This window comes from Protopterus annectens, chromosome 2.part0 (assembly GCF_019279795.1).
Source record: "Protopterus annectens isolate FY-2018-M chromosome 2.part0, PAN1.0, whole genome shotgun sequence".
NCBI classification, from domain to species: domain Eukaryota; kingdom Metazoa; phylum Chordata; order Ceratodontiformes; family Protopteridae; genus Protopterus; species Protopterus annectens.
In genome coordinates, this window is record NC_056728.1 from 1,540,058,616 (window position 1) to 1,540,071,458 (window position 12,843).

General features: G+C 42.4%; 1 protein-coding gene across 2 annotated transcripts in view; it reads right to left on the reverse strand.

The window, feature by feature from the left end:
• INTU (inturned planar cell polarity protein) overlaps nucleotides 1-12,843 on the reverse strand; it is a 1,478,455-nt gene that overhangs the window by 244,129 nt on the left and 1,221,483 nt on the right. For both annotated transcript variants that reach the window (XM_044061672.1, XM_044061671.1), the window contains exon 13: nucleotides 5,568-5,668. In XM_044061672.1, the coding sequence (XP_043917607.1) occupies nucleotides 5,568-5,668 (101 nt within the window). The remainder of the gene's footprint in view (nucleotides 1-5,567; nucleotides 5,669-12,843) is intronic.

The window sequence follows — 12,843 nt, forward strand, 5'->3', positions numbered from 1 at the left end:
TTTTGAGGAAGCTTCACTATCATGTCTCTCTTATTTAATTCTGCTCCTATAAATATAATACACTGACAAGGCAACAAGGTAGATTTTTCGTAATTTATGGTGATGCCTAGTTGCGCATAAGTGTGAAACGTGTGTTCCCGTGTTTGTATCAGGTGATGCTTGGTGGTGGCAGTAAGGAGCCAGTCATCTAGATATGGAAACACCTGTAATCCTAGATGCCTCAGTTGAGCCATAACTACTGCCATGCATTTGGTGAACACCCTGAGGGCTGTGGTGAGACCAAAGGGCAGAGCTCTGAACTGATCATGGCTGGCTCTCAGCCAGAAGCGTAGATATCTCCTGGATCACCTGTCCATTTTTACATAGTAGTACACATCCTGGAGATCGATAGAGCACATCTAATTGTCCTGACCCAAAAAGGAGAGAATGGACTGCAGTGTCACCATCCAGAACTTGTTTTTCTTTATTGATTTGTTTAGTCTGCTGAGATCCAAAATGGGCCTCCAGTCCCCTGTCTTTTCTAGAACTAAAAAGAACCTTGAGTAAGATCCGGATTCGATTTGGTCTGTGGGGACTTCCTGGATGGCCCTTTTTGTAGCAACCTTCATACTTCTAGGTTTGCCTGATCCCGAAGACTGGGTGGAACATCTGGGATCGATCGTTGTGCTCTTTAGAAAGGTGTTTGGGAGAAGGGAATTTTGTCAGCCCTGGATATTATGGACCGTACCCATGCATCTTCTGTTATCGTCTGCCAGGCTTTTGGGTACAGTGATAATCTGTCCCTGACTGCCTCCATAGGTGGACAGTCGGGCAACCCATCAGGGGTGCTGGAAGGGCCTAGCAGAGAAAGTATCCCTGTTGCCCTGCTGTGGACCACCCCTGCTGCGAGACCAGCGTCTCCCATTATTTCCCCTCTGTCCCTGGGTGAATTTTCTCCATGTCTATCAGGCGAAGCTTCCTGGGATTTCCAGAACCACATCTTACCACTCTTTTGACCTTTGGGGTAAGGTCTGGATGGAGTGGAAAAATGTACTCCCATGGCAGAGAGAGATTTGCCATCTCGTTCACACCTGGTAAGAGTCTCTTTTACTTGAGGCCCGAACAAAGAAGAGCCATTAAAGGGGGTGTTTGTAAAGAAGGACTTGAAGGGCTCTGCAAATTGACATAGGCGCATCCAGGAGTGTCTCCACAAAGCAACTCCTGTGCCTGCAGCCCAACTTGCTCCATCTGCTGCGTAAGAAATCAGGCACATGGAGGAGTTAACGACTGAGGTCAAGGTCGCAAGCTGGTTAGCCATCTTGTTCACTGCTCCCTTAGCTGTAGGATCTTTAAGGGTATCGCCTAACTCCTTAAGGAGATCCCTCTGAAGTCTTGTAAAGTGTGATAAGTAGTTCAGTGACCTGAGTGTAAAGACTGCTGATGAAAACATATGCTTCCCATACCTGTCCATCATCCGAGACTCCTTGTTAGGCAGATGGACAGAAGAGGAAGTTTCTGCAAGTTCCTTCTTGGTGGCTGCTGCAAATACCATAGCATCAACAGGCACTCCTTTTGAAAGAAATGGTTTATCTTCAGGGGCAGTTATAAATTTATTGGGCCTCTGAGGAACTGGTGCCATGGTTTCTGGAGATCTCCAAGCCTTTCCACTCACTACAGCTAAAAGTGGGTCAAAAGGAGGAGACACCCAAGAAGTGGAGGGTCAGGAACCAAAAGCGTCCAAGTACATGGACTCATTCTCAGAAGGGGCAAGGGACTTCCAGGATGTCTGAAAAACAGATCCTCAGAGGAGAACTGTGGGGACCCTTCTGACTCCTCCAAGTCTGTGTCTGAGGTGACTGACCCAGAGGAGTCCAAATGCTTCCTCTTGCACTTTTTCTTCTGAGGAACCTCCTCTGAGACATGCTCAGGGGAGGTTTTGGAAGAGGTGGGGTCACCCAATGGGGCATCCTGAAGCATAGGTTCCCTATGCTTAGGGTAGAGGGGAGGTTCTGAGGCAGACACCGGTACAGAAGAGAAAGGAGCCAATGGAGCTGAGGGTGGAGTGGTCTCAGCATACAGCACACTCCTCATCACCTCAAAGGCACCGCTGTCGCAGACGGAGAGAGACTCTGCTTCCGAAGAACCTGAAGACCTCCTCTGAACCGAGGGTGATGGCTCCGAGGCTGATGTAGGAGCAGAGCTCACCTGCACCAAAGCACAAAGAGGGAGAGGGGGGGTCAGACAAGGGTCTGATGCAACTGATGAGAGAGCATCGGCCCCCAGATCCCTTGACAGACCGAGGTATCGAGGAGATCGGAGCGGCAGTCGGAACTGACAAACCTAGGGTTGTCGGAAACTATGGCTCCACCATGACTTCCATGCACTCCGGCTCCGAACTGGATGCAGTCGGAGGAGGAATCGATGAAAAGACTGGCTGGGCAGATGGCACTACTATCTTCTGGGCTGGGCTCAACAACAATTTTGCAAATACTGGTGTTTTGAGCAGCCTCTTCACAACCCTCTCCACGTCATCATCGGAAAGGCTCATGGATGACTGAGAGGAGTGTGCAGAAGACCGGTGACTACCTGCCACAGATTGTAAAATGGAAGACTGTGGAACAGATCTCACCGGCTCCAAGGAAGAGGTCCTAGATCTTTTGTGAGTCTGGGATGGCTCCGAGACCGCTGATGGAGCCGCTGGAGAGAGAGTCTTTGAGCCAACTGTCCTCTCTGAAGGTTCGGAAGACTTGTCTTTAGATTTGGTCAGCACCAAGGATGGAGCCAACGAAGATGCAGGTTTATCGTCCTGTTTTTTTGCAGGCTGAGTTTCTCCAGACGCAGCTTCAAAAGGGGTTTTTAGTAAACCTCGTAGAATAAGCTTGCTTCGTCTCTCCTGCAGGACTTGTGCACTAAAGCCATGACAGATGGAACATGAGTCCTGCAGGTGAACAGCCCGTAAACAGTACACGCAACTCGTGTGCCCGCCCGTAAGAAACATTTTTTGGCAACACGAGTCGCATTTTTTAAACCCTGATGGTCCTGGTTCCTTGGACATTGTAAAGTATCTGAAAACATAATACAGCTAACACACTTAATTGACAACAAACACAACTTTTTTTTTTTTTTTTTAACAAGAGAAGGAAAGAGGAGGTAGCCTGTAAGTTATACGGCTACATCCCCTAAGGAAAGAAGAGCCTCCAACTAAAACGGCTTCTCCTTTAAACAGAAAGGAGGGACAGGAAAAAAGGGAAAAGCCCTCTAACTTAAACGGGCTGCCGACGAGGATCACTAAGGTAAGGTAGGCCCACGGAAAAGACGGCCACAACAAAAGCAACAACAAACAACTGAAGGAGTAGAAGAATATAAGGAAAGTTAGACTAAAGCTACGGTATACAAAAAGCTATCCGAAAACTGTCACAATATTCACAATTTAGCACATGAAAAAAACTACTTAGCCTGAGCCAGCAGAAGACAATCACAACGCTGCAAGCGGCAAACGAGATCTGGGTAGGTACCGCTAGGCATGTTGTGATAGAGGTTGGCCTCGAGCCAATAAAGACTTTTCGAGCTATAGTATGTGGCCGAGTCAAAGCAGAGTTCGGCTCCAAACCCAAACAGAAAGAAAGAAAGGTGAGAAAGGGACAACATAACATCTTTAATTTTCTTCTGGTGAAGCCATTCTTTTGTTGATTTGGATGTATGCTTGGGCTCATTGTCATGTTGAAAGGTGAAATTTCTCTTCATCTTTAGCTTTCTAGCAGAAGTCTGGAGGTTTTGGGCCAAGTGACTGGTATTTGGAACTGTTCTTAATTCCCTCCACCTTGACTAAAGCCCCAGTTCCAGCTGTAGAAAAGCAACCCCAATATACTGTCACCACCGTGCTTCACCGTGGGGATGGTGCTCTTCTGGTGATGCTAAGTGTTGTTTTTGCGCCAAACATACCTTTTGGAATTGTGGCCAAAAAGTTCAGCCTTGGTTTCATCAGACCATAACACACTTTCCCACATGTTTTTGGGAGACTTGATATATTGTTTTGCAAAATTTAGCTGGGCCTGGATGTTTTTCTGTGTAAAAAAAGGCTTCCGTCTTGCAACCCTACCCCATAGTCCAGATATATGGAGAATATGGGAGATTGTTGACACATGTAGTACACAACCAGTACTTGCCAGAAATTCCTGCAGCTCCATCACTGCTGCTCTAGGTCTCTTGGCAGCCTCATCAACCAGTATTCGTCTTGTCTTTTCATCAATTTTGAAGCGATGTCCAGTTCTTTGCAACGTCACTGTTGTCCCATATTTTCTCCACTTTTCGATGACTGTCTTCACTGTGTTCCATGGTATATCCAATGCTGTGGAAATTTTTTTGTACCCTTCTCCTGACTGATACCTTTCAACAATGATATCCCTTGGATGCTTTGTAAGCTCTCTGCGAACCATGGCTTTTTGCTGTAGCAGGCAACTGAGTAAATGTCAGGAAAATCCTACTAAGACAGCTGAACTTTATTTGGGGTTAGAGACTCTAACTGATGGCAGGCATGTATCCAAGAAGACTGAATGCTGTAATTAAATCAAAAGGTGCTTCAACAAAGTATTAGTTTAAGGGTGTGCACACTTATGCAACCAGCGTATTGTACGTTTTTTATTTTTTATATTTTTCCCCTAAGAGATTTGTTTTTCAATTGAATTGTACAGGTTATAGGTCACATTAAAGGTGTGAAAAGTTTTGAAATGATTTATTGTGGTCTCATTTTTTTATATTGCAAAAACCTGGCATTTTAACAGGGATGTGTAAACTTTTTATATCTACTGTACATACTTCTTTCGGCTTTTTCCCAGTTAGGGGTTACCACAGCAGATTACCTGTCCGCTCATGATTGGCAGTGGAGTTTTATGGTGTCGCGTTGCCAGACCGGCGCCCAACCTTCCACAGAAGGCACACACATGCACGCACTCAAGCCTAGGGCCAATTTAAAGTGTCAAATCCACCTACAGCATGTCTTTGGGATGTGGGAGGAAACCGAAGCACCCAGAGGAAACCCACGCGACCATAGGGAGGACATGCAGATTCCACATAGAAGGCACCCCAGCCAAGGATCGAACTGGAGAACCTCTTGCTGTGAGACGGCAACGCTAACCGCTGCACCACTGCGGCTGCTCATCCACTGTACATACTAAATCAGAGATAACACAATATCGTGGAATGGTCATATCTCCCATCCCAAAGCATGTGCTATCTTGCACACCTGTTGACCATCTGTCAAACAGATACCTAAAATTAGATCAGACTATATTTGGTTCCCTCATTCCCTTGTATGTGTGTGAGTATGTTATGTATATATATATATATACATGTTTGTACTTTTGTATACATATACAAACACAGACTCTGTGCACCTGTGTAAAATCACGTGTATTTACTCACACATACACAACTGCATAGATGAATGTTAAATAGCCATAAACAAAAATCTTGTTTTGTAGAATATTAATATGGAAATATAACTTGATCAATGTTTATAGTTGACAGTATATTTTTTATAAGTGAAGAGCAATGTATTTACAAAGAAAACAATCGCTGTAAATACTTACTTGATAGCATGGAACATTTCTTCAGTCTCCTTCTCTGAAAGATTCTTTTTCGAAGTTACTAAATTAAAAAGGTTAGGAAGACTAGTTTTTTTCTTGTTAGTCTGAAAGATAAAAAAGGCAACATTACTTTGTCTGGAACTGCTTGTACTGACAAACATTTACATCCATCATCACAATACAAAATACCTCTATCCATTTTTAATTTATTTCCCAAAAGAAACCTTAAACTGCATGAATTCCATCATCGCAATCCAGGGAACCCATCTCCCTGAATGTTTTTGCCAAATTATATTACTTGAGTTAGTGGAAAAGACTGACAAAAACAAAGATGAAACATTCCACGGTCTCCATGATCATGGCAAACTATATATTTTATTGCAAAAATGGAGGAAACTATTAGAAAGAAAGATGAAGGGAATATATGGCAAAGAACAATGCATGAAGATTCAAAGGTCTACACTACACTGTCCTATGCAATAATGGACAACTGAAAAAAAAAAAAACTAACTACCACTTATGTCTTCCCCCAAATCAACCCCACAAGCTTTCCTACTCAGTGAACTTAAGGGCAACATCAGCAATCCACCTCAGACAAACAATCCCTTATTTATCAATCCTTCACATTCTACTCCCCCAAAAAGTTAACTACAACACCTTCACTTTCATTTTAATGTCATCACTAAATCTGAAGTTTAGAAACTTCTCAAAGAAACAGACTGTTGCTATCAAACTTCCTTCTACTGTATCCACATAGACATCATTAGGCTGGGAAGTAGTCTGCTTAATAAACATTTGCCTTTTTTGTTCAACCTAACTCTCACTACCAATATCTTCCCTTACACTTTTAAACACGCCATTATCATACCACTCTCCCCACCCTTACACCTTAGGCACTGACTACCATCCCATCGCTAAGATTCTTGTAAAAAATACTTACAAATATCTTGATTTCATCAGTAAATATGACATTTTCAATAACAGACATAATGGTTTCCACCATAACATTAGTACCACTGCAGCTATTTTCTCTCTCACTGATCAGATCTACTCTAACCTGGAGAATAGCAAAATATCTGGAACAGTCTTCCTTAGTCTAACAAACAAACACCTTTGATAATGTTGATCACTTTTGCTTCAAAATCAAGTGAAACAAACTTCTCTAATGAAGTTTTGTAGTGGTTTAATAACTATTTCTCCAGTTGTACCTTCACACTTCCTGGACCTAATACCACCCCTCACTCAGGTACATCTTACAAAGCTGTTGTACAAGGATCTGTTCTGGGACAACTTCTCTTCACTTTTCTTAAATGATCTTCACTGGAGCCTCCCACACATCAATTGAATACTACATGTACATGATAATACAGATAAAACTAGCCTCTTTAAAGGCAATACAAACATCTCTATTTTACAAAATGAACTTCAGAATGAGTTTATGACCATCTGGAATTGGCTTCATTCTGATAAACTACGAGTTCATAAAAGTTAAGAGAATGCTATTTGGAACTCACCAAAAACTCAAGTACTCCCAAACGTCTGCAATTACAGATCCCTCTGGAAACCCTCTGCTATAAGTTACTGAACAAAAGTATCTTGGTTTCTTTTTTTAGCAAAGACCTCAATTTTCATAAGTATACTGATACCCTAATTCTTAAAGTCATAGTTCCACTAAAACATTTACGCATAAACTTGCACCTTCTAAATGTCGAGACCCAAAGGAATACCCATTAATGTGTTACTTCTAGGGCTTGAATATGGACTGCCAATCATTGCCCTTGGTACATCCCAAAATACTACCCACCTACAATATGCAGAAAAACACATACTTGAATTCATTAACCTTTTCGGCAAAACGTATCATCATTCTCGATAGAGGCAAATGGCTTCCAGTTAGAAAGAGGTTATCCATCCTCCTTAAAACTCTTACCTTCCAAGTTGTCACTTTAAAATATTGTTCTCCTTTACTCAATAGATTGTGCATCAAAAGCCCCTCACACACAAAATTTTAACTGCCTTCTTTTATCAAGGATCCCCTTCACTCTGGCTACTTGTGAATAATCCTTCTTTAAATGGGTTCCACCTTTTGGAGCTCCTTACCTGAAGAAATGAAACTGACAGATGAATCGTGCATCCTTCAAGAAGATTCTACATTCCCATTTACTTAACGGAAACAAATGCAACTACTACCTAGATGCTGGATAAAGAAGTCTTCTTTAACATACCTGACCTGATTCTTTATCTCCGACTGTTACTACTACAGTGAACTAATTTTCTAATAAATCTATTGGAAAGGTGTAAAAAGAAATTAGCATAATTGGGGTAAACGTCTATTCTCTGTAAATACCTACTGCACTGTCGACATCCTTTCTACTGTTAATTACATGCTACAATTAATTCTATTGGGAAATCAGAAATTCAGCTCGGGTCTGGCCCCCATGTCTGAGAGACAAAGGCAGGCAATAATGCCAGAACTAACACGCCCCCTCCCACATAACCTCTAGAAGCTTGCTAACTAACATACTCCCTCCTAATAAACACCCATAATATATTGGGACACAACTGGGTTGGATTGCACGGCTAGGATTATAAAGGCCCTGATGGTTGTTAGCCTAGTATATACCTATGAATCTATATGTTTAACATACATTTTATTAGCCTGAATGTGAATCACCCAGAATGATACCACAGTACAAGGACAAAATGATTGACTTCAACAATTGGCTAAGCTTCTGGTGTCATTTCTAAGGGGATCCAGTATTTGTCTGCCTGGGACGACATGATCGACAGACCACGATGCTTTGCCAGAGATGGCCTGAACCTGTCACCCTTGGGATTCCGGATACTGGCTAAGGCTCTTGCCACCCCTATAGTGCCTTTTTTAGGCAAGGCTCAAATGACACATCTGAGGGTAATGCTACTCAATGCTAGAAGTCTAAACCTCAAAATGCACTCACTCGAGGCACTCCTTGAAATGGAGTACATCGACATCTGTGCAGTGACTGAGACCTGGTTCAAAGCTCCAGAGAGCACCCCTGCATTACCAGACTATAATTCATACCACACCTTTCGGCCACCTAACCCGGAACAAAGCACTAAAGGTGGAGGCGTGTCCATATTCATTACGGATATCCACACCTCCAGGCTAGTTGCACAGCATAATGCATCTGAGATTATCCAAGTGCAACTAACTCTGGGAAAGACCGCAATCCAAATTGTAGCTTGCTACAGACCCCCCAACCATGCCCCAGGATTCCCATTCCTCATTTCTGGATACACTTGAAAGTATTAGGGTACAACCCAACACCCTAATAATGGGTGATTTCAACTATCCACCATTAACTGGGAAAACTACTCATGTACCAAGTCTTTTGCTCAATGTTTTCTGGAATTCATAAATTCCAATGCCTTGGATCAACTTATTCACACCCCTACCAGGGGCAGCAATATCCTAGTCCTGGTCATTACCAACATGGGCAACTGGTGTTCCACACCAGAGGTCAATTCCTCGTTGGTCAGATCTGATCACAAGCTAATCACCTTAGACATCCACATCCCGCCCCCACCCCCAATTAGGGAAATCACCATAAAAAACTTCTCCAAAGCCAACTTCACACTTCTTAAGACAGAAGTGGCAAACTTCATGACACCCATGCAGATGGACAATAGAGGTACGACTGCTGAATCCTACACAAATGCACTTTATAAGAACTTACACTAGTGCATGGATCATACTATCCCTAATAGAACCAAGGTGCTATCCTCCAAAAAAAGGAAGCCAATCTTGTGGTCCTCTGCCATAAACAAACTCTACAACAGAAGAAAGAAACTGTTGCAAAAAAAAAAAAAAAAATCCCATGACTGGAGGAACTCCCCGGTCAACCTCAGTAAAAAGCTGAGATTCCTCATAAAATCCTCCAAAGCTAGTTACGAAAACAAAATTGCCACTGACTCTAAAGACAACTACAAAGAATTCTATAGCTATGTCAAGAATCTCAATGGCAAAACTCAGATCTGCTCTGAGTTGCAGCAGAATGGCAGTAAATACACAGAACCAACTGATATTGCCAACATCCTGGCAGATAGGTTCAGAACTAACTTCACCCCCCTCTCACCCCCTAGAGGGCCCATCTCTATACTGGAAGAAAGCAAAGTTCCTGTAATCATGGCTGCACAGGTAAAAAAACACACTCTCCAAAGCCAAGAACACAGCATCCATGGGACCTGACAATATCCCAGGCTGCGTTCAACACGAACTACAGAATGAACTGGCCCCCTACCCAAGTACCACGTTCAATTATATTCTCACCTCAGGCTTTGTGCCCACCGAATGGTGGACCGCGATGGTTATCCCACTCCACAAAATGGGAGCCATGACAGACCCCGGGAACTACCGCCCCATTAGCCTGACGAGCCTGGTCTGCAAGTCCATGGAACGTATCATCATGGAACTCACAAACAAAGACAATGGTAATCTACAAACTCTGCACCCTACCCAGTTCGGGTTTGTAAAAGGCAGACCATGCCTCCTAAACCTGATTGACTTCTTTGAAGCAGTCACCAAAGACATAGATGAGGGTAAGGTGGTTCACACAGCTTATCTAGATCTCACCAAGGCTTTCGACACCATATCCCACTCTGGAATTATAGATAAACTCACTAAACTAGGTATAAATCCCTATGTCACAAGATGGGTTGCCAACTGGCTCATGGACAGAACCCACACTTTGAAAGTAGCAGACTCCAAATCCGACTTCAGACCAGTGACAAGTGGAGTACCACAGGGTTCAGCCCTGGGTCCTCTCCTGTTTGGTATCTACTTCTCTGAAGTAAAGGCTAACACAGAAGTTCTTTGGCTAACAAAGTTTGCAGATGACTGCAAACTAGGAGCCATAATCGAAACTCCTAATGATGTGGACATACTACAAAAGGGCCTCACTGAGACAGATGCCTGGTGTCAAAGCCATGGCCTGAAGCTCAATGCCAAAAAGTGTACTGTCATCCCCTTTTGTAAAAACTCTGCACCCATGAACTACCACATAAGTGGTAGTCTACTTAACGCTGAAACTGTGATAAGAGACCTTGGAACACAGATGGACAGTAGTCTCCTTTGATAATCACATCGCCACAGTGGTCAGGAAATCCTTCTACGTGGCTCACCTCATCACAAAAAATTTCTCATCCAGAAAAAAGAGAGGTCATTGTTCCCCTCTACTCATCACTCATTAGACCCATTATAGAGTACAATGCCCCTTTTGGTATGCATCTCACAAGACATCTACAACAACTGGAAAGGCCACAGAAATACGTCACAAAGAGGATTACTGGCCTCAAACAGATGCCCTACGCAGACCATCTAAAAAAACTCCAGCTTTACTCCGTCGCATATCGCCTACTCAGAGGTGATCTCTTCCTAACACACAAAGCTATGTCAAACCCAGAGCTGTTGGACATGCTCCACTTAAAGAAATCCCAATCCCTCCGAGCTACATGCTCTAGGGACCTAAACCTTGTCACCACAATAAACAGAACATGCTGGAGGGATAGATTCCTTTTCCAGAGACTTCCCATACTCTGGAACAGACTACCTATCTATGTCAAACAGAGCTCCTCATTAGCACTCTTCAAGAAAAATCTTGATGATTGGATGGGAAATAGAAAATTCACCCCGGGGATCACTTCTGTGGCTCTGCTGGACAGGGGCACAGGAAAATAATTTCCTTGGATGGCGAAAGCCAGGGTACCATTTTGGCTAGGCTTATATAGGCCCTAGGGCTAATAGCCTAGTACCTACCTATAAACCTATATACTCAATCCCATATTTTTTCTGTACTTTAAACCAATGTTGCATTATGTGTATAAATTCAGTATTATGCTTAGTAGTTGCCTGATGGCCCAGATCATGGCTGAAAAGGATTCTATGACCAGTGCACTTACCTCCTTAACAAACATTAAACAAATCAATAAACAAACAAACCTTAGACAGGAGTATACCAGCTAGCATTAATGTGTGCATTTTTAAGGGTGGAGGGGGTGATGGTTAGTTTTTCCATCTGGGTGGAAAAAAGGGCTTGAAAAAATGGAGTTCTGTGCTTTATGATCAAAACTGTAGTTTGGCTATGAAAAACTACAATCTGAATATAAAAAGGGCACATGTCTTTGAACTTGGAAATCATGAATCTGCCACAAGTGGTGCTTTAATGTCCTGCGGTACTGACTTCTTTGGTTTCGCTGTTAATCTATCCTGCTTTGCCTCAACATCCACAGAACCTAGCATTTCTTTAAGCTACTATTCAACAAGAGGAATTTTCCACATTTTTTTTAAGTAAGCCGTACAGGAAGCTTCTCCCCTTAGTTCTCTGTGCCACTCTTGTTCCCTTGATTTTCCAAGCCTGGAACAGCAGCACAAACTGGGATTTCTAACTTTCCCAGCAGAGAAGTGTCTGTTATAATTCCTTTCCACAAACTACCTATCTCATAAATAAACTGGAACAGAATGCACCATAAATGTTTATTTCTGAAAGTAAAACAAATTCTATTCTCAAATGTGCAATCATTACCGAACCAGGAACCATTTTAGCTCTAGTTAACATATGAAATTTATGGACACATTAAAGGAATTTTGTCATTCATTTTTCAAAACAATTTACTAGCAATATCATAGTGTAATTAGTAGCTGAGAAATTATGGGTATATGTAAGCAGGATCTTATTGGTGGACAGAAAATTCACATTACACTGAAACATAATGGGTTAACTTTCAACAAAAAGAAGACACATTTTTGTTAGACCTTTCAAAATCTTCAGATGGACTGTTTGGACTATCCTCTTGCCATATGTTGTATGGAAAAATAGCACAGAGCAGTTTGGTACTGTTAAAAACAGACTCTAATGGGACAAAAACTCTTAAGTTTACTGGACCTCCCAGACAATTCAAAAGGCCAAGCATAACATGTCAACCAAGAAATTGAAGAAGAACAATGGTAGGAGGGTAACAAAACAAAGCAACTTAAGCTAAGGGATGTTTTTTATTTTAGCCTGGAAAAAGGACGGTCACAAGCTCTAAGAACAGGTTATGTACTGCATCATGAGCTACGAGACTTCTGTGGCAGTGCAGCCATGTGATCTCTAAAATGAACAGGAACACAACACCATGTCATACAAATGATTTATTTTCCTGTAGTTTAAGGTTAATATTGTGATTATGGATATGAAAAAAAGGAAAATAAAACAATGTTTAAAGACTCTAGGTTTTCTTCAAGTAAAATTTATTTACAGAC